The sequence below is a fragment of the Acinonyx jubatus genome, chromosome E4 (genome assembly GCF_027475565.1).
Source record: "Acinonyx jubatus isolate Ajub_Pintada_27869175 chromosome E4, VMU_Ajub_asm_v1.0, whole genome shotgun sequence".
In the NCBI taxonomy this organism is placed as follows: domain Eukaryota; kingdom Metazoa; phylum Chordata; class Mammalia; order Carnivora; family Felidae; genus Acinonyx; species Acinonyx jubatus.
The window spans coordinates 51,691,040-51,712,883 of NC_069395.1; the positions used below are offsets into that span (position 1 = coordinate 51,691,040).

A 21,844-nucleotide genomic window follows, 5' to 3' on the forward strand; every position below is an offset into this window, starting at 1 on the left:
TTGTTTATTTATTTATTTATTTATTTATTTATTTATTTATTTATTTATTTTTTGAGAGAGAGAGACAGAGCATGAGCAGGGGAGGGGCAAAGAGAGAGGGGGACACAGAATCTGAAGCAGGCTCCAGGCTCTGAACTGTGTCAGCAGTTCTGTGTCAGCACAGAGCCCAATGCGGGACTCGAACTCACGAACCGTAAGATCATGGCCTGAGCAGGAGTCGGACGCTTAACCAACTGAGCCACCAGGCGCCCCCCAAAATATTTTCATATAAAAGAATGTATTGATGCATATGACTCCCACTTACTCAAGCACCAAGGCTAAGATTTGCACTTATCCCACCTGTTTTACTCTGGGAAGAAGAGGTGTATGGAGGGGATGGGTTTTTCCCCCTAGTTCACTTATTGACAGAGAAGCCTTGGTCTTTGCCTTCTGCATGAGGCCTATTAAAACCCAAGATCTAGGCCACCAGGGATTGGCAAATGCCTAAAGAACAAAATACAGGTTTAGAATTTGCTGCTATCTCAGGATTCATCAGGTTTTCACATAATTTCTGGCTCCCATTTTTTTTCTTTTACTTTCCCACTAACTCAGCCACACGTTTAAAAATGTATTTTAATTACCGTATCCAGAAGTTTCAGATGTTCTGCACCAGAAGGGGTTACACTGACAGCTGGCCCATCATTTTGCCAGAAACGAAAGATCTTGTATGGCATACTTTACCAATCCTCTTCAGCTGGCTAGGTCCTAATAATCTTTTAGAGCTTCAACTTAAAATGTCACTCTGGAAAGTCTTCCCCAGTCTAAATTAGTTTCATTTCTCTCTTGAAACAAACTTCTCTTTCCCTTTGTAACATTAATAACAATTTCGATTACATATTATTTTTGTGTTATCTGTCCCTTCCATTATCCTGTAAGTGCCAGGATAGGAATCTTGTCTGATGTGATTATTACTGAATAGAATGCCTAGTGGGGTACTAAGACGCAGTAGGTGCACAAGAAACTCTAGATGCTTATTAAGCAAAGGAATGAATAGATGCAATTTAATGTAATCACATCGAGTCAAAGTGTCTTAAATCTTGTAAGCGACTGATAAATACTGGTAATATTAAACAACTTATAAATACTGACTGCCTTCAAAAACTATGTAGTATAGGACAAGTTCAAAACAAAAAATAGTGGGTGGAAGCGAGGCAGTAAAGCACAGACTCTGGAACCAGGCTGCCTGGATTTGGGTTTGGGCTCAGCCCCTTATGAGCCAAGTGGTCCCTGTTCGAGACTTAAACATTTTGTGCCTGTTTTCTGATCTGTCCACTCAGGTCAATAAGGGTATTTCGTGATGTTAAAATAATGATTAAATGGTAAACATGCCAAGCATCTACAGAAGCAAGATATAGTTGTGGTGGCTACTATTGTTACAAATTTAGTATTAACCGGTGGTGCCTTCAAACAAAAATGGCAAGTTACACAGAATCAGAAGGGAGAAATATGTAGGGACAGCAAGCTGTAGAAAGGCACTTGGGTTGCAGACGCACCAGCGAGAGGCAGGAGCACACAGAGACATCCATGAGGGAGGCAGCGAGGAGCTGGCTGCGCGGGCGCCCACTGCCCACACACACACGTCACTGACACGGCGGTTAGGAGAGAAGGGGCTGCGGAGAGGGCCGGGATGGGCCTGCCATGGCTTTCTGCAACATGTGCATGCACTTAGTTCACTTGATCCGTCACCAGCTCTCTGGTGGGAGGCTGTTTTAGACCTGACTTCGGCCTCAATTCATCAAAAATACCTGCAAACATCAGCCAAACAGGCAAGATTAAGTTCTGCTCCTTCTGACAGCGGCACGTATCTCTGGGCATTAAAGGCAGATTGTGTCTAAGGCAGCAGTTTTCCTGACAAATGAAATACTCTACTCATGGATCCTGTTTTTCAAAAAACAAAATACTGGATCTTTCCCATGTTTTTGGTCTTCCTTCTCTTTTTCAACTGCGTTTTTCTCTAAATACTGAGAACATATTACACAGTATCTTCTTTTGCATTCATTCCCCATGCCCCAGATCCTGGATCCATCTAAAATCAAGTCATTAGAGTTTGGATCTTGTGATACTACACTGATGACAGGTCTGATTATTTTATAAGAAAGTTTTATTACCCTTTTTTCTAGGTATAAAACTAGTTCTTTTTAGTCCTTCTGAGACTATCTATCCATGGCCCTCCGTGAAAATTTTACATTAAAATGAGCTTAACTGCATAACCCATATATTGAGAGTCTAAAGTTCTATCTGTTGGGATAAAATGACTCCAGCTGAACCCTGAGATGAATTAAAACAAACACAAATTAACTGGGTCCAGGGAGATAACTGTTTATGTCTTCTTCTAGGAGTTTTAAGGTTTCAGGTCTTTTTTTTTAAATTTTTTAAATGTTTACTTATTATTGAGAAACAGAGAGAGACAGAGCATGAGCATGGCAGGGGCAGAGAGAAGGGGAGACAGAATCTGAAGCAGACTCCAGGCTCTGAGCTGTCAGCACAGAGCCCGACGCAGGGCTCAAACTCACAAACTGCAAGATCATGACCTAAGCCGAAGTTGGACGCTTAACCGACTGAGCCACCCAGGCGCCCCAAGGTTTCAGGTCTTATGTTCAAGCCTTTAATCTATTTTTAGTTAATTTTTGTGTATAGTGTAAGACAGTGGGGGAGTTTCATGCTTTGGAATGTGGCTCTCCAGTTTTCTCATCACCATCTACTGGAGAGACTGTCCCTTCTTATAGTTTTCAATATACAGGTCTTTTACCTCCTTGGTTAAACTCATTCCAGGGTACTTTACTCTTTTTGATGAAACTGTAAGTGGGATTGTTTTCTTAATTTCTCTTTCTGATAGTTCATTATTAAGGTATAGAAGCACAACAGATTTTTGCTTATTGATTTTGTATCCTGCAACTTAAGTAAATTTATTCATTAGTTTTAACAGTTTTGATGTAGTATTTAAGTTTTTCTCTATATAATGTCATGTCACCTAGAAATAGTGACAGTTTTACTTCTTCCTTTCCAGTTAGGATGCCTTTTATTTCTTTTTCTTGTCTAATGGCTCTGGCTAAGGCTTCTTTTTTTGTTTATTTTTGAGAGAGAGAGAGAGAGAGAGAGAGAGAGAGAGGGAGAGGGAGGGAGGGAGGGAGGGAGAGAGAGCGCCCCCCCCCCCCCCCCGTGTGCGTGCACACGTGAGTGGGGGAGGGGTAGAGAGCAAGACAGTGACAGAGGATCTGAAGTGGGCTTTGCACTGACAGCAGAGAGACTCGAACTCACCAACAGCAAGATCATGACCTAAGCCAAAATTGGACACTTAACCAACTAAGCCACCCAGGCACCCCTCTGGCTAAGACTACGTTGAGTAAAAGTGGCAAGAATGGGCATCCTTGTCTTGTTTCTGATTTTAGAGGAAATACTTTCAGCCTTTCACCACTGAGTATGCTACAGTGTAGATCACTTAAAAATTTTTAAGCTTCCTCTGAACTCTGGAAACCCATTCTCTGCTGAATGATAAAATCAATATCACAAGATGGATTTTCTTTGTAATCAGAGTATCTCTACTCAAATTTTATTAACAGTTCATAAGCAACTACTGCTTCTGCTATATCAGGGAACCTAAATTAATGCTGGCTTTACTCACTCAGTTTCATTGTGAAAATATTTTTTAATTGAAAATGCAGCATCAGCTAATAAAAAATATTAATTGAAAATGCAATATCAGTTCATAATAAAAATTGTATGAAAGGGTATTATAAATAAAAATTATTAATAAATGTAAGTATATATTATTAAAATGGCAAGAAAGTATCCTTTCCACCCCACATTCTCAGAAACTGAGTTAATTTATAAACACAAATATACTTGAACATAAAGTTACCAAGTATATGTGTGGTAGATTGTTAGAGGAATGGCTCCCATTCAATCAGGTCTCCTGGTATCCATTTCCCATGTGTAGTCCTTTTTAATACTGACTCTCCATGTGATTTGATTTGGTCAATGCGACCTGATAACTGTGACACATGCAGAGGTTTGATGTGTACTTGTGCACTGGTCTTACTTTTTGGAAACCTGGGACCATAATACTGTGAAGAAGCTCACAGTAGGAAAACAGGTGGACAGAGAGATCCTATCTAGAGCTGTCCCACCTGCTGAATACCATCTATCACATGAACGAATCCAGAGACAGAAGCAGAAGAACCACCCAGCCAACTCTCAGAATCATGAGAAATACGGTAGATACAGACCAGTAAATTTTGGGACTGTTTGTCATGCAGCAGTAGACAAATGACACAGTGCACAAGCATGAATATGCAGATACGCTATTAACATTCCTTGAATTTAGTTTATGAATAAAGTAATTGATAATTATGAAATATATGAAGAAAATATAAAATATGACTAGAATTTCATACATAAATAAGGAAGAGACTAGTTTGTCTTTTGAAATCTGTATTAGCAGTCTTGATCATAAACTCTAATTTGATGTTTCTCCCTGTTTAAAAAGGCTGTGGCATATACATCTTAGCCTCAGTTCTTTCAACACAGTTATTTTTACTATAGACAACTAAGAAGTTAATGCAAATGAAACTAGATGAAACTTGAAAAGATTTTTAGTAGTCTAAAAATCGTTGAATAATTATCTGAAAAATCTAATAGCTGAAGATATACAAGGGCACCTGGTTACCGGAGCATCAAGGAAGAAAGCTGACCCTCCATCCAAGTCTTAAAGGTCTATAAAGGTGGAAAACTCAGAGTCGTATTTCATGACCCCTGTAATATATACACTATAATAGACACCTTTCTGAAAGCAAAATTCAGATTAAAAAAACCTCAGCTATTTCACTTTCCTGTAGAAAGAAACCTGGAAGGGGTGTCTGGGTGGCTGAGTCAGTTAAGCATCTGACTCTTAACTTCGGCTCTGGTCATGATCTCAGGGTTGTGAGATCCAGCCCTGCGTCCAGGCTCCACACTGGGTATGGAGACTGCTTAGGGTTCTTTTTCTCTCCCTCTCCCTCTGCTCCTCCCTTGCTCTCACTCTCTCTCTAAAAAAACAGAACAGGGGTGCCTGGGTGGCTCAGTCGGTTAAGCGTCCGACTTCGGCTCAGGTCATGATCTCACTGTCCGTGAGTTCAAGCCCCCCGTCAGGCTCTGTGCTGACTGCTTAGAGCCTGGAGCCTGTTTCAGATTCTGTGTCTCTCTCTCTCTCTGCCCCTCCCCTGTTCATGCTCTGTCTCTCTCTGTCTCAAAAACAAATAAACGTTAAAAAAAAAAAACAAAACAAAACAGAACAAAACAAAAATCCTGGAATACTATTCAATGTAATGTTTTTTTCTGTTTATTTCCAGAAGTCTTTTCAAAGAGGATTTAAAGCCCAATCTTCTTCATCTTAAATGGACAGGATTTGTTAACTAAATAAATATTTAATGAATGACTTCTTTGATCCAGCTACTCTGTGAGACACTGGATGAGACATAAGGCATCTAGAGAAGAGGAAGGTAGAGTCAAAGTCTTGAAGAACTCACAATAAGAGAAAATGACTCAAAGTAAATACAGTAATGAGATGCCTGGATGGCTCTGTTGGTTGGGCGCCTGACTACTGATTTTGGCTCAGGCCATGGTTTGAGGGTCACGGGATCAAACCCTGAGTTGGGCCCCGTGCTGAGCGTGGAGCCTACTTGGGATTCTCTCCATCTCCCCTCCCTCTCTCTCTCTCTGCCCCTCCCCTGCTCATGTGTATACACACATAAACACACACACACTCTCTCTCTCAAAATAAATACACTTTAGAAAAAGAAAATAAATATAGTAATAATGGCTAATATTTTTTGTATACTAACCATGCACAGCATTGTGCTAAATTTCTTACACAGTTGACCCTTGGACAATGTGGGGGTGTTAGGGGCACTGACCCCCCACAGAGTAAAAAAGCCACGTGTAACTTTTGACTCTCCCCGAACTTAACTACTAGTAGTCTGCTGATGACTGGAAGCCTTACCAATAACATCTACAGTTGATTAACACATATTTTTATGTCATGTATTATATACTATATTTTTATAATATAGTAAGCTGGAGTAAAAGAGTTACTAAGAAAATCATAAGGAAGAGAAAATACATTTACAGTCCTGTATTTGTAAAAAAAAAAAAAAAACTCCACATTTAAGTAGATCCACACATTCCAAGTCTGTGTTGTTCAAGGGTCAAGTGTATATATTATTCCACTTAATCTTCACAGTAATCCTATTTCATAGATAATATTATCCTTATTTTACAGAGCAGATAACTGAGGTACAGGGAGTATAAGTAACTTACCAGAGATCATAGCGGTAATAAATAAAGAAGCCAAGATTTGAACTCCAACAACATGGCTTCAGAAAAACCACATTTTTCACCACAATTCTGTTGTTCTAGTGCAGGAATTACCAGAGTTAGAGTAAATAACAGCCTAGGTTCCCAGAGGAGGTGATGTCTGATCTGGGTCTTAAAGGGTAAATAGGGATTTGCTTGATCCCATAACTGCAACTGGAAATGATAAATAATTTAGCGGTCAGTCGCACATATGCTTAGCTTTAATCATTCTTACAACATCCTTGTGCCGTAGGTATTAGCCTCGTTTCATGATGAGAAAACTACTCAAGGAGATTAAGTAAATTTCTCAGGGCCACTCAGTCAGTAAGAAGTGGAGTCAGAATTCAACACTAGACTCGTCTGCCTCCAAAGCCTCTGCCTTTTCCAGGCATTCCACAGAGGGAAAGTACTCCAGGCAGAAGGGACAAGATGTGCCAAAGCACGGAAGGGGCATGGCATATTGGTGTGAAAGAAGGGGCTGTCTGCCAAGCTGAGGCAGGGGTGGGGGGGTGGGGTGGGGTGGGGGGCGTATCCTGCAGGTAACAGGGAGCCAGCAGGGTACTGGGAGGTGAGGAGTGACAAGAGGAGGTTGATTTTCCAGGCAGACAACTCCAGTGGTGGTGAATACAGGAAACTGGAGAAGCCAGGAACTCAAGCCAGAGAGACCAGTTATTCTCAGGTGGCTGTTACAGTCCAGATAGGCGAAGTCAGGGGCTTGAGACTATGGATTCTGAAGGGTCTAATAAGCTCCTGCTATGCCAGACAATTTTCTTCAGGATCTTCCCCCGGCAAGGCAATGCATGCCATCTGACCTCTTAAACAACGGCCATCTTAAAATTTGGTGAAATGTCTTAGAAGAAAAAATTTTATGTAAATGATTTCAGAAAATAAACTAAGTTCCTATGTTGTATTCACAATCTGCTGTTGCCTAAAATAATCCACTTTATTATAATAGAAGAGAGACCTTCTTCTATCGCTGGACATCCTGTTAAGACATAACTTACTTGCACAACTCACTGCCTCTCTTTTAGGAAAGGAACAGAAACAAGGAGGTTGTGGTTTATATAAGATATGATATAATATATAGGCGGGACAATAAGGAAGTTAATGCAGTGAGACTATACCAGAACTTTATATAAGGTAAATTAGAACTTTTAACAAGCTAACATGCATGCCAGAGGAAACGCCTTGCCAACCACGTGGGCTGATGGAAGTGGAGGGTGAAACTGTGAAGAAAAAGAAAATCTTTTCGACAATCTGAGATTTCACGATAACATGGGAGAACTTTGGTGTGCTGACAAACATCAGAAACTGTCACGTCTTATTACCAGATGCTGGAGATCAGTTAAGGGTTGCCAAATAAGATCCATGTTCAGAAGAGAGCATTTTCAGAGAAAGTGGAGAGAAGCTGACACTTTGTTGATGATGAAAAAGACCTTATTATGGACTAAACTGTATGCTTCCCAAATGCACCTATTGGAGCTCTAACCCCCAGGACTGGGGTCCTTAAGAGAATAGGACACAGACAATACAGAGGGATGACCATGTGAGAACACAGTGAGGGGGAAGCCACCTGTAAGACAAGGAGACAGGTCTCCGAAGAAACCAAACCTGCCAACACCTTGATCTTGGACTTCCAGCCTCCAGAACAGTGAGAAAGCAGATTTCTGCTGTTTAAGCCACACAGTCTGTGGTATTTTATTACGGCTGCCCTAGCAGATTACTACAGACATGAAACTGGGGGCAGACATGAGACCCAGAAAAAAAGTACTGCCTATTGAGGAATCAACCTAGCAAGAAACTTCAACATGGAGCAAGGGCTAGTGGGAAGCACTGTGATCTTGGGGGTAAGGGATACTGGAGGATAACACTGTGCGTGGAAAAGAGAATGAAACGCTGCAGAGAACACACTGATAAATGCGCTGACCCTGTGCCAGCTTGGGTGCTGAAGCTTCTAACCTAAACCACTTAACACGAAGTTTCACTACCTCTTCATGTGATTTGTGCTCCAAGATTCCCTCACATAATAATAATAACAGCAGCAGCAGCATCATAATAATAAATAATGGGTATCTGAAAGAGACCATGTCAACTGCATACTGCAGTCATCTGGGTAGGAAGTGGTGCAGGCAGGGAAAAGGTTAGACACTCCAGAGGAAAGAAATCACTCTCTACTGGGTACCAATAAAAAGTCCCCAGGCCAGAGGAATTGACAATGAGAAAGTATTTCCCATTCAATCACAACTATCAGCTATAACAAGGAATATAATTTTCCCCTCAGCAGTTTGTTTGCCTTTAAGTGGAGCTTCAGAAAGGTTGACAACAGTTGGAGACATGTGAATAACACTTAAACATTTTCACTATCTTTTTTTGGTTGCTATTTTCATTTACGTATTACTTCCACTGCTTTAAAAGAATTTTTTGCTGGGGGGTAGGGAGAAGGAGAGAAAAAGGCATAACAGTAAAATAAGTAAGTTCTCCAGAGCATTAATGAGACTCAGTTATTTGCCAGTGAAATGCTAAATGGGTCCATGAGTTGGCGAAATAAGAATATAATAACCAAGTAAATATAATGTAATTTTACCTGATTCTCCCCAGAGTAGAGGCACCCGCAGCTGAAACAGCTGTGGTTGGAAGGTTTGGAATACTAACCCCCCCACGATCCAATGGCCCAGACTTCTTAATCCAACCTATCTTAAATACTTTCAACATTTACATCTATTTTAATTTCTACCTGAAAGAATCAAAATTAAATTATTTCTAGTGAGGAGCAACAAAGACACAGAGGAACACTATATACATTTTCTTGTCTAAAATAGATCTCCAAACACAAACTGTGGAGCACACTTTAAATATAATCTTAATATGAATTCAAATAGTAAAGAAAAAAAAATAATCAAAGAAAGGTGGATCTCAGTGTAAGTAGTTGTGGGAAAATTATTTGTTACCACTGTTTCCAAAGAGTGAAGACGGGTTCTAACTTTATTCTCCAACACAGATAAACACAAATTGTAACAGATAGATAGTGTTGGGCAAAACATTGCAGAAAGGTATATGAAATATGAAAACTCCCACTTAAGAGCATAACCATTAGCTGAGAGTGAATTAGTTGCTGGGGAGAAAAAGATACTTAAAGCTTGAAGGGAGAGAGACTGCTAGTCGAAATAGCAGTTTTGAGGATTCATTTTTGTTGTAAATTCTATGTGGGAAGCTCTGCCTGAGGACATCGTACTGTTTGGAATGCATAAAAGGGTGTAATGCTTGAATCCTATGATTTATTGTTTCTCTTACTAAATAGAGAGATGCCCGTATAAAAATCAATTTTTATATCCGTTTATCTTATTTTTCTTTGGTGTAGGACAACCTAATGATTTATATATATATATATATATATGTATATATATATATATATATATACATATATATATATGGCTTTCTCCTTAATAAACTGAAAGAAAATGACTGGCAGGTATAGGGGTAGTGGTAGAATAAAATGGCGGAAGTAAATAAGGGACAAATGCATTCTAGCTGATGAGGAACAGCCAGAAAAGCTGAATGGGGAGGGTGCCTGAATCTTCTAAATGAGGAGGGTGCCTGACGCCTGGGCATCTGGAGCTGTGGCCTATTTTCTCCACCTGTCATCAAGTGTTTCAGAGTATGCCCACATTTACATGTTTCCTGCCCATTCCCACAGTACACGATTGGGAGAAGATCAACCTGCATTAACCCCTGTTTTGGGGGAAAAACAAAACAATGCCCCAAATAGGAGGCACACTGAGGACTATGAACGTTAACAGAAGCCTCGAAGGAAAAAAGAGGTAAATGTTTTGATATAGAAACTACCTTGTTATCAATCTGTTATTTATCACCTTTCTGTATCCTACAACATAATACTTCCCCAGCAGAAGATTATGATCCTTTAAGCCAAATATTCCCAACTGTGGTTGTCAATGTAGAGGTCTTTATAGGAAAGGAACACCAGATGTGGTTCCATTAAAAATGAACCCTTTCCACAGTGCACATAAGGGCACACATTTTAGATCCATGAAGTTGACAGAAGCTTCTGTGTGGCCTCATTGCTAATTCAAAGAAAGCATTTGTTTGGGAGATTATATTCTTGTTTACACACAGCAATAATATCCAGAAATAAACAGCAAATACTATGAAGAAATTAGAAGTAAATTGCTTTCAATACAAATGTTCTTAACACTTTTGTTCTAGTGTGAAAGTTTTTTTTTTTCAAACAGTTAAATTAAAATTCATGGTTACAAATATGGAGGTCTCAAACAGGGAAAAATGTTAAATTTCTAGATTAACAAATTTACCATATTCCATTAAAAACATGATTTGTGAGAGGCAAGATCAAATTATACCAATGCACTGTGGGAGGGTAGATAATTGTCCATCTCAGTAGAGAGGTAACTGAGCTGGAGCAGAGCTTAGAATTTTCCGAGGCAAGTAGTTACCATGGTAACATCTTGTCATTGGTGGCTACCTCTCCTGCATAGGGCCGGAAGACAATTTTGGTGTTATGGTGAAGATGGCAGGGCCCCCCTCACCTCCCCTGCTCCTGTTGCTCTGCACATTTCTCCCCAGTGCATCTCGAATGTCTATGATCACAGGAAGACGGGAGAGAGAGTAGCACTGTTGCTAGGAAGGAGAGAAGCAAGTCAGAGGAGATGGCCATAGATGGCAAAATAGCAATTGGTGTGGTTCTGCTGCCGCTAATCAACCTGAGCTAACAGCTGGAAAATTTAAGTACAAGTCAGTATTGTCGCCCAACTGTCTTTCAAATACAAGAGTTTTGGGAGGAAAGTTGCTTTTTTCTTGGGTAACCACCACCAAGTCATTTAACGTCCTCCTCTACCGATCTCCTTAGTCATGGATTTCAACAATTCTTTGCAGCTCTCCCTCACCCGCGTTTCTTGTAGTCCTCATCGGTCTTCACTTTCTTTTCTATTTGTTAGTCTCCATTTTCCATCATGTCAACCACTCTCTGGCCACTACCCTCGTCTCTGAACCTGTGGTGCGCTAGAGTCATCAACTACCAGTTCCTGAGAAGCAACTGTTAGCACTTGGACATTCTGTGAGCCAGTTCTTAAGTCACTGGTACCTTGAAACTGGCCATGGTGGGAATATTTACACCATGGAAATTGGCTACAAATCAGGGATTCCCCTTTTCCTCATCCCTCTCCTCCCCCCAAGATCTGGTCTCTTAGTGCACCATTGCCCTGGCCCCACTGTCCTTCTTTTGCCTCATTCTGGCAAACCTCAACTCTGGGTCAAAATAACTCATTTCTTCATGAATACATCTGGGCTGCTGAGTGTTTCCAGAGAAACTCACAAAACACTGCAGATTTTTGCCACTATGAATTCATGATCTCCAACAATAGTCCAATAATCTTGTGTTTTCCCACTTAGTTCTTCCAATCTCTGCAATGTCTGTTCTAAAAACTTCTCTATGTTCTCTAACACCTCTTACTCTACTATGTATTCCCTTCATTCTAGAATCTGCTTAACTGAAACAACACAAACCTTCAAATGAAATACTCTCAATTTTCTCATCAAACTGCACATTCCCTTTATGTCTGCCGATTCCTCCTCATTCCCTTGAATGGAAAAAAGGTCCATTCTTTTTTAATCTAAGCCCTTACCTCCTCATAATCCTGTCTCTGTTGATATTTTCCCCTTTCTTTACTGAATTTTCAACATTTCTCTTTCTGTGGGCCTTTCCTTCTTATTTAAAGATGGAGTGGTCTGGTCCCTACATATCAACCCTCAGGATTCTCTGAGCTATAGTCACATTGGCCTTCTCCCAGTTTCTTAACCATACCTTACTCCTTCCTACCTCACAGTGTTTGTACATATTGTTCCTTCAGTCGGCAATGCCTTAGAATCTCAGTTCAAGAAAGCTTTCCCCAAATTGTTGGTTGAGTCAGTCAGGCTCCTTTGTTCCTTCTCCTCATATAGCCTTATTACATCCCATCTGAGCATTTATCTCACTCTGTAATTACACATTTACTAAGGTGACTATGTAATATTTCCACACAATAGTGTAAACCCCATGATTTCAGGGAGTATATCTGCTTTTGTTCTACCTGATATTCCCTGAATCTAGCACAGTGCCTGGTATACAGTAGGTGCTCAGTGAAGAAACTGATTCGTTGAGGCTTTTTAGCATTTAAACACTCATTTTCCCATCCCCCCGAAACCCATCTCAACCTCTTATCTTCTCATCTCTCTCGTACTTACGCCCTGGCCTGCTGGCCGTCTCTTCCATCTCCCATCTTCTTTCCACACTAAGCTTCTTAGAAGAATTGTGTTATCTTCCGTTCTCCATTTCCTCCCTTTCCACTTATTTCTTGAATCACTGGAGTTTATACTTCATCACTCCACTGAAACTGCTCTCACTAAGGCTATTAAGGACCTCTTTATCATTATTGCACAATGTCTGCTTTCCACTCCTCAGTACCTTATATGACCTCTAAGCACTGCTGACATTTATTCAACTTCTTCCTTCTTGAAAACGAATACATCTTCCCTTAGCATTCACACTTCACTTCTCTACTGGGTTTGCTCCTGCTGTCTCAGTCTCACCAGCTTCTACTTCTCAGCCCATTTTTTACATGTTAACGTATCTATCCTCAACACTCCTCTCTGCTCCTCTGTGAGAATTCACCCACTCCCGTGGTTTCAATGCCGATGACATCCAAATGCCTACTGTCAGCTCAGATCTCTAGCATCCACTTACTTGGTATCTCTATATATTTGGATATGAGTCTGTGGCTACACATTGCAAACCTAACATGTCCAACACTTCACTCACTGTGTTCCAGCCTTGTAACTTGTTGCTTTTTGTTTGTTCCCTTTGCAGTGTGATTACTACCAAGTTGCCTAAGAGTTCTGGGTGTCGTCGTGGCTCTCTTTCCCGGCTGTAATGCTCACATTTAATCACTAAGTTCTGTTGATTCCACCTCCTGAATATCTCTGGAATCTGTCCATCTCTCTCCAGCCCATAGCAGATACTCTGGTCACTTCTCACCGAATTGGTCTGTCACTAATATCTAATCTTACCCCTTTCAGTTCATCGCCACACAGCAGCCAGAAAGACCTTTCTAAAGCAGCTGATCATTTCCACCTCCTATTTAACTCCTCACAACGCTTCCCATTGCCCCCAGGAAAAATCCAAATTGCGTACCATGGCTCACATGGCTTTGCACCAGCCGTCTGGCTCCTGGATACCTTGTCTTCCATTTCCTATTCTCCGGTCATCAACTATGATGAGGGCTTGGACAGTGCCATATTTTCCTACCTCTGGGCCTCTGCATATTCTTTGTTTGGAACATCCTTCCCCCTGCCTCAGATACTCTTTTACCCCTGCTAATCCTTAAAGTCTCATCTTAACTCCCGACACACGACAGGCACTCAAGTCACGATCTCACTGTGCACTCAGTAAATGAACTTTCTTTCTTAATTACCTTGTTTAAGTTCAATGTCACATTTTGAAGTTTTAATTTTGTTCAAATAATGAAATAGGCTAATTTCTATTTTAAAATTTTATTTTATGAAGATCCACCAACAGATTTTTTTTGTTGTTGTTAAAGTAGGCTCCATGCCTATCACGGGGCTTGAACTCACAATCCTGAAATCAAGACCTTAGCTGAAATCAAGAGTTGAATGCTTAACAGAGTCACCCAGGCACACCCCCGCAACAGAATATTTTGAGGATGTGATGAACTTTGCTACTAATGAGGTGCATCACAAATGAGGCATGTGCAACATTATTCCAAATAAAAATCAACTAGAAAGGAAGAAAGTGAAGGAAGGAAGGAAGGAAGGAAGGAAGGGAGGGAAGGAGGGAAGAAGGAGGAAAGGAGGGAGGGAAGGAAGGGGGGGAGGAAAGGAAGGGGAGAGGGAAGGAAGGAAGGAAGGAAGGAAGGAAGGAAGGAAGGAAGGGAAGGAGGGAAGAAGGAGGAAGGGAGGGAGGGAAGGAAGGGGGGAGGGAAGGAAGGAGGGAGGAAAGGAAGGGGAGAGGGAAGGAGGGAAGGAAGGAAGGAAGGAAGGAAGGAAGGAAGGAAGGAAGGAAGGAAGGAAGGAAAACAGACAAGACTTGCTTCCCAGTCTTTAGAGAGTAATTCTTAGGAAAAGTTTACATGTCCATAGAAGTAAGGTATACACAGTACTCTAACTTCTACTACAGGTATTTTACTCTTCTAGTTTATTTTTCTTTATTCCTATGAGAGCAACGGCAGCTAAATGAATTCCATTATAATTAAAAGACTCAAAATTTTAGTATTTCATCCTTATAGCATTGAATAGATAACATCATACATAGCATTGAATCACATGGAGGCATGAAATACTGAATTAAATTATATACAATGTTTAATATCTGACATTTTTTACCAAAAAGAATGGCAATTTCATCAATTCAACCTAATATAATATAAATGATACTGAATAAAAATATATAAAAAGACAGGTCAAGAATTATAAAGTTTATATATATAAGCCCTTGAATATTTGTAGATACCCATTCATAAACTCTTACATGCTCTACAGAAATATCAATTTACTTAACAAGTTTAAGATTGTTCCACAATATAGAGGTTAATTTTTTTGAGTCACTGAATTCCTCTTAAGAATCTAATAAGGGGAGCCTGGGTGGCTCGGTCAGTTGGCTGTCCAACCTTGGCTCAGGTCCTGATCTCATGGTTTATGAGTTGAATCCCCGTGTTGGGCTCTGGACTAACAGCTCAGAGCCTGGAGCCTGCTTCAGATTCTGTGTCTCCCTCTCTCTCTGCCCCTCCCCTGCTCCTGTTCTCTCTCTCTAAAATAAATAAAAATATTTAAAAAATTAAAAGATTAAAAGAATCTAATAAAAGGTATATAGTCTCTTACCAGGAAAAACAAAATCCTCATATGCTTGTATAAAGAAATCAAAATTTCTACTGATTTAGAGTCCACGAAGCCAAGAATCAAGTTTAAGAAGGTCTGTAATAGCAGAAATTGTTACTACAAGGTAACATTTGAATAACAATATTCAACAAAACCCGAGGAAGTGTATATTCAATATGACTTTTCAAATCAAGTCTGATGGGTCAGCATATTTCCTGATTTTATTAAACTGTCTGAAACCATAGGAGCAGGGAGATATTTGAAAATTTTAAAACATGTTACTTAAATCAGAAAAAATAAACACAAAAACATTTTTGATATTTACTATTACACAGCTTTTCAAAGAATAAAGTTATTTATCTAATCCAGTGGGGTTTGTTAATACATCTTGTTGGTACACTCACAGAAATAAACCACATACAGGGCTAGTAAGTTATTTTTCACCTGCACCTCTCCTACCTATTTTAAAACCAGTCTGTTCACTGAAATCACTGATCACCTAGTTCTTTAAAAGTTAGAGGAAAGTGATTCATTTCATTGGGTAATTAATTAAATGAGAACATGTCCATTCAAAGAAGATAAAACCATACATGGATCCTAACTTTGAGAATAATTAAAATTAAAACAATTTTCATTATGTTTGGCCAACATTCTATCTTCAATCTCAAGGCTATACCTAAGAAATGGTGAGTGCAACTTTTTTACCTCTTCCCTACCTGCCTTCACCTTTGTCTAACGCGTAGCCTTGATCTCTCAATCCTCTGTTCCTAAAATTTCCAGTTGCTAGCACATCCTGCTGTAATGATGGCATAATGACTCACATTCTCACCACACCCCTACTTCCATTATTCACTGTTAACACCTCTTACAAGTTGCAGCCTATCAGGATGAGGAAGGGGGAGGTGGTGTGAACAGTATGACAGGCCTCAGGGTGTTTTCAATATTGCAAGCTGTTGTGAGATCCAGTTAGTGGGTCATGACTACCTTTTCAGTTTGAAGACTTTTCTTGGGGGGAGGGGAGTTTAAATGACAGAAAATACAAACCAGTAGTAGAAGAGGAAACATCAGAGTGCATGACAAATTACAAGGGTAAGTTTTTATTCAGATGTGTCTGGGTGGTCAGGGTTTTAATATAAAAGCTATTTTAAAATGTAGGTCTCAGTTTAAACACAATTTTAAAACTTTAGGTTGGAAACCTATGCTCTAGTTCCAGCAGGGTGCTTGGATATTGTACTACTTACGTCTTCCTTCTCTGAGTTTCACCTCACATCTGCCTCATAACCGTGTTATAAATTAAAAAGATGTCCTGTGATACAAAAATCAATGTATTTCTGCGTGTATTCTATATGTATTTCTATACATGAATAAGAAACTATCAGAAAGAGAAATTAGAAAACAATTCCATTTATAATTGCATCAAAAAATACCTAGGAATAAATTTAACCAAGGGAAGATCTGTACACTGAAAACTAAAAGACATTAATGAAAGAAACTGAAGACACAAATAAGTAGAAAGACACTCCATGCTCATAGATTAGAAGAATTAATATTTTTAAAATGTCCATATACTCAAAGCAATCTATAGATTCGATGTCATCTCTATCAAAATTCCAGCGGCATATTTCACAGAAACATAACAATTTTAAAATTTCTCTGGAACCAGGAAAGATCCAATACCCAAGGCAATCTTGAGAGGGAAGAACAAAGCTGGAGGCATCACTCTCTGACTTCAAACTATATTGCAAAGCCAAATTAATCGAATCAGTATGGTAGTAGCCTTAAAAAACAGACATGTAGATCAGTGGAACAGAATAGAAAAGTCAGAAATAGATCCATGCATATATGGTCAATTAATTTACAACAAAGGAGCCAGGACTGTATATCTTGGAGGGAAAGGACAATTTCTTCAATAAAGGAGGATGGGAAAACTGGAAGGCCATGTGCAAAAGAATGAAACTGGAACACTATCTTACACCATACACAAAAATTAACTCAAAATGGATGAAAGACTTGAACATAAGATATGAAACCATAAAACTCCTAGAAGAAAACATAGGTGGTAAGCTCCTTGACATTGGTCTTGGTGGTGATTGTTTTTGGATTTGACATCAAAAAACAAAGACAAAAAAAAAGGAAAAATAAACAAGTAAGACTACATCACACTAAAAAACTTCTGCACAGCAAAGGAAAATCATCAACAAAATGAAAAGGCAATATATTGAATGAGAGAAAATACTTGCAAATCATATGTCTTATAAAGGGTTAATGTCTAAAATATATAAAGAACTCATATAACTCAATAGCAAAAAACCCCAAACAATCCAATTAAAAAATGGGCAGAGGATCTGAATTGACCTTTTTCCAAAGAAGGCATACAAATGACCAACAGGTACATGAAAAGGTGTTCTACGCCACTAATCATCAGGGAAATGCAAATCAAAATCACAATGAGATATCACTTCACACCTGTTAGAGTGGCTCTTATCAAAAAGATAAGAAATAAGTGTTGGCAAGGATATGGAGAAAAGGGAACTCTTGTGCAACTGTTGGTGGCAATGTAAACTGGTGCAACCACAATGGAAGATGAAGGTTCTTCAAATAATTAGATTAAAATTAAAAATTAAAACTACTAGACAATCCAGCAATTTCACTCCTGGTTGTTTATCTGAATAAAATGAAAACACTAATTTGAAAACATAACATGCACCCCTATGTTCACTGCAGCATTATTTACAATAGCCAGTAATGGAAACCACCTAAATGGCCACTGATGGATGAAGGGCTAAAGAAAATGTGGTACACGTACACAATGGAATATTATTCAGCCACAATAAAGAATGAAATGTTGCCATTGGGCACAATATGGCACTTGAGGGCATTATGTTAAGTGAAATAAGTCAGGCAGAAAAAAGATAAATATCGTATGATCTCACTTATTTGTGGAATCTAAAACAAAACAAAATGAAACAAAAACAAAACAAAAATACCAAGCTCATGGATATAAGAGAACAGATTGATGCCTGAGGCAGGGAGTACAGGAGGGGGCAAAGTAGGTAAAGGGGGTCAAAACGTACAAATTTCATTATAAAATGATGACATTATTCATTATAAAATAAACGAGCCATGAGGATGTACCATACAGCATAGTGACCATAGTTGGTACCATATTGCATGTTTGAAAGTACCTAAGGGAGTGGATCTTGAAAGTCCTCACCCCAAGAAACAAATTTTGCAAGTGAAACAAACACAATGTTATGTGAATTATACCATAATAAAAACTAGTGTCCTGTGAGTACTATTTTAAATACCCAAGAAAAAGTTACTTTCCTTAGATAATGCAAAAACAAAAAACAAACCCCCAAGCAAAACGTAAAAACAAAAAACAAAATCAACGCCATTCTTACTTGAAATAACAATTCATGTCTACCTGTTCATCTTCATGCAAGTCACTCTGGTTGGACATACTCATTCCAGAAATGGTCCACTCTGATCATATTTTGAACTTACTTTCTAACATTTTAAGTTTCTGTGTCTTTCGGATCCCATGTTTCCAGCCTGACAATTGTTAGTTGCCTAAAACCCCTAAGTGGCTTCATAAATTATATTGAAAAAAAAAATCCTTCCCTATGTATCTCATAATTTTGAATTGTTTTCCTGGGTTTTTCATTATCAATGATTATCCAATGCTACCAAATTTCCTTTGAAGACATTTAGCTTTCTACCTTACTAGTTCTCCTAACTCTCTAATTTTTCACTCTTAGAAATGAATGTTTTATTTTAACAGATTCCTACAGCACTGTTCCAGTTACAGTACTTTTCTCTGACAGCTCTGGAACAATCAGGGGCTGAAGTCTGTCTTTCAAACCAACGTCCCACAAAATTCAATCAAAGTCACAATGGCCACTGCAATGTGCTTTCAAAGTCCACAGACAAATGTGGCTCATGCTTAGTCATTTGGCCCAGCCAAATAAAACAATCAGTCCTGAAGGCTTTAAAAGTCTGCATTCCAGGATGAAGATTCAGAGACCTATTTTTCTTGATATCTTTGGAAAATGATTTTTTTTTTTTGAATATAGAATTCACTTGAAAGACAATATAGTTTTTCTTCCCAGTTATTCCCAGTTATTTACTTTCAACATTGAATTGGACTTTTTAACATTTAGAATTTACTTCAAAATAAGTTAAAATAAAACAGTGTCACACCAAAAAAAGTGTTCAAGTAGGTATGGTGCTTAGATGAAGTCTATGTCAAAGTACATTGGAAGTAATAAGTTTAATAACTCCACAGCAATTCTATCTACTTGTCGCCTAATCCAAAATCTGTGGAGTCATCTTGACTCCCTATTTCCTCTCATAACCATGTCTAATGTGTCATGAAATCCTCTTGGTTCTCTTTCAAAATATACTCAGGTTCCAGTCACCTCCATCTCCACTCCATCTCCATCCCCAATGTTCTCAGCGGGCAAACACTATCATTACTTCTCAACAAGATTACTGCAGAAACCCCTGTCGGATCTCCCTACGTTCACCCTTACCTTGTGGTAGTCTGTTCTCAACACAGTAAGTAAGCATTGTGATCCTCTGAAACCTCAGACAGATCATATCACTTTTCCACTCAAAACTCTGGAAGGGCTAGCCGCTTCACCCAAAGTAAAGCCTAACTCCTACATTCGCTGGCTCCTTGTAAACTCTCGAACTTCCTCTCCTATAGCTCTCATTTTCATTCACTTCACTCCAGCTACACTGGCCTTCTTGCTGTTCTTCCAACCCACCAGGCATGAGCCAGCGGCAGGACCTTTGAACTTGATGGAATGCTCTTCCCCTAGACATCTCCATGGCTAACCCTTCTTTCACTCTCTTAAAGAGGTCTACCCACTCTGACTACCTAATAACAACTGTAACTTTCCTTCTCCTCCTCAATCTGGTCTTGTTTATTTCACTGGATGTTTCCTTTTTTCATAGCTATTTATCACCTTCTAACACATTAAATACATTCTTTACTTATTATGTTAGCCATTTATTGTCTGTTTCCTTCTGTAAGAACATAAGGTCTGTAAGACATGGGATCTCTGTCTCTTTGTTCAAAAGGGAAATTTCTATTTATGTATTTAGATTAGGTTAAGAAGATTCCCGAGTATTTTCCAGAGGTACAAGAATTAACACTTGTAAATTGGTTCCAATTTTTTTTTTTAAATGTGTTCTCTAATCAGATCCCACAATTTCCTGGATAGAAATTTCCATATCAAATTATTTTATAAATCTCACTTAGTTTTATTAGGCATATGATAAGGAGCAATGTATCGATAGCCATTTTGCAGATGTGGGGTGGAAGTGGACAAATCAACATCCAAAGCTTTCCAAGTCCCTCAGAGAAGAGAAAGCACTGTCTAAGCAGGCTTTTCTTGCTTTGTTGTAAATAATCCTAAAACAGATGGCCAAAAGCTAAATGCTAAGTCTGCTGCCATGGAAACCACTATCACAGTGGCCCATTCTAGAGCCCTACCTATAAGATAAACGTTTGTCTTCCTATTGTTACAATCTGAACCTACTAACTTTCACTCCAAGTCCTACTAGAAGTTATTTTATACATATCAGCCTCACAAAAAAGTCTGAGACTAGTTCATACATACTATCACCCTAACATAGCCAAAGTCCAGCAATGTACAGAGAAAGCGTTTTAAATAATTCTTTCTTCATTCAAGTTGTATCTTTATTATATATAAATTCATGTATCTTACCTTAATATTGCAAGCCTGCTCCATCAATCTTCTGGCATTTTCCTCAGCCCTGTATCTTTTTGGAAGCTGAACTCTGAAAAACTTTAAAGCACCTTCAAAATCAGCCTGCAGAAGATCTTCCTTTGAGGTCTGCAAAATAATTCCGAGAATTATCATTACATTTTAGCCTGCACTCAGGACAAATACATTGAAAAATGAATTTCTGTTTTCCTGAATGCACATTTGTAGCTAAGATCTAACTTAGTTCCATAAGTTTTTAGGAACATATTTCTAGCCCCTTTACTATTTGCTGAAATAAGTCACCATGAATCCTAGACACAATATAAGAATTAACAGGCTAACATATTTAATTTATATAACCTAAAGATTAGAATGGTGGATCCCAGCAAAGCTAACCAAGTTATAGCTCTGAGAAGGAAAAGTGCAAGAAAAGCAAAAAATGTGTAACTCTGATCTATGACTTTAGTTTGCTGGATATTTTAAGGGTATTATTAGAAACCCGGCTTGGGGTGCCCGGGTGGCGGGTTACTCAGTCAGTTAAGTGACTGACTCGGGTGTGATCTCATGGTTTGTGAGCTCAAGCCCAGTGTCAGGCTCTGTGCTGACAGTGCAGAGCTTGCTTGGGATTCTGTCTCCCTCTCTCTCAAAATAAATAAATAAACTTAATTTTTTTTTTTTCAAAAAAAGACAAAAAAAAAAAAAAGAAACCTGGCTGAAGATATAGAGAAGGTAAAGTATATTAGAATTACATAAGGAACACCTAATGGGAGGACTTTTCAACTAATGACAACAACAGTTCAAGAAAATAAGAAATTGATCCCCCACCTTAAAAAATGCCA

General features: G+C 38.9%; 1 protein-coding gene across 8 annotated transcripts in view; it reads right to left on the bottom strand.

The window, feature by feature from the left end:
• The window catches only part of RABGAP1L (RAB GTPase activating protein 1 like), a 755,477-nt gene that overhangs the window by 127,048 nt on the left and 606,585 nt on the right, over positions 1–21,844 (bottom strand). For all 8 annotated transcript variants that reach the window (XM_027074244.2, XM_027074246.2, XM_027074243.2 and 5 more), the window contains one exon: positions 21,006–21,134. In XM_027074244.2, coding sequence (XP_026930045.2) covers positions 21,006–21,134 — 129 coding nt within the window. The remainder of the gene's footprint in view (positions 1–21,005; positions 21,135–21,844) is intronic.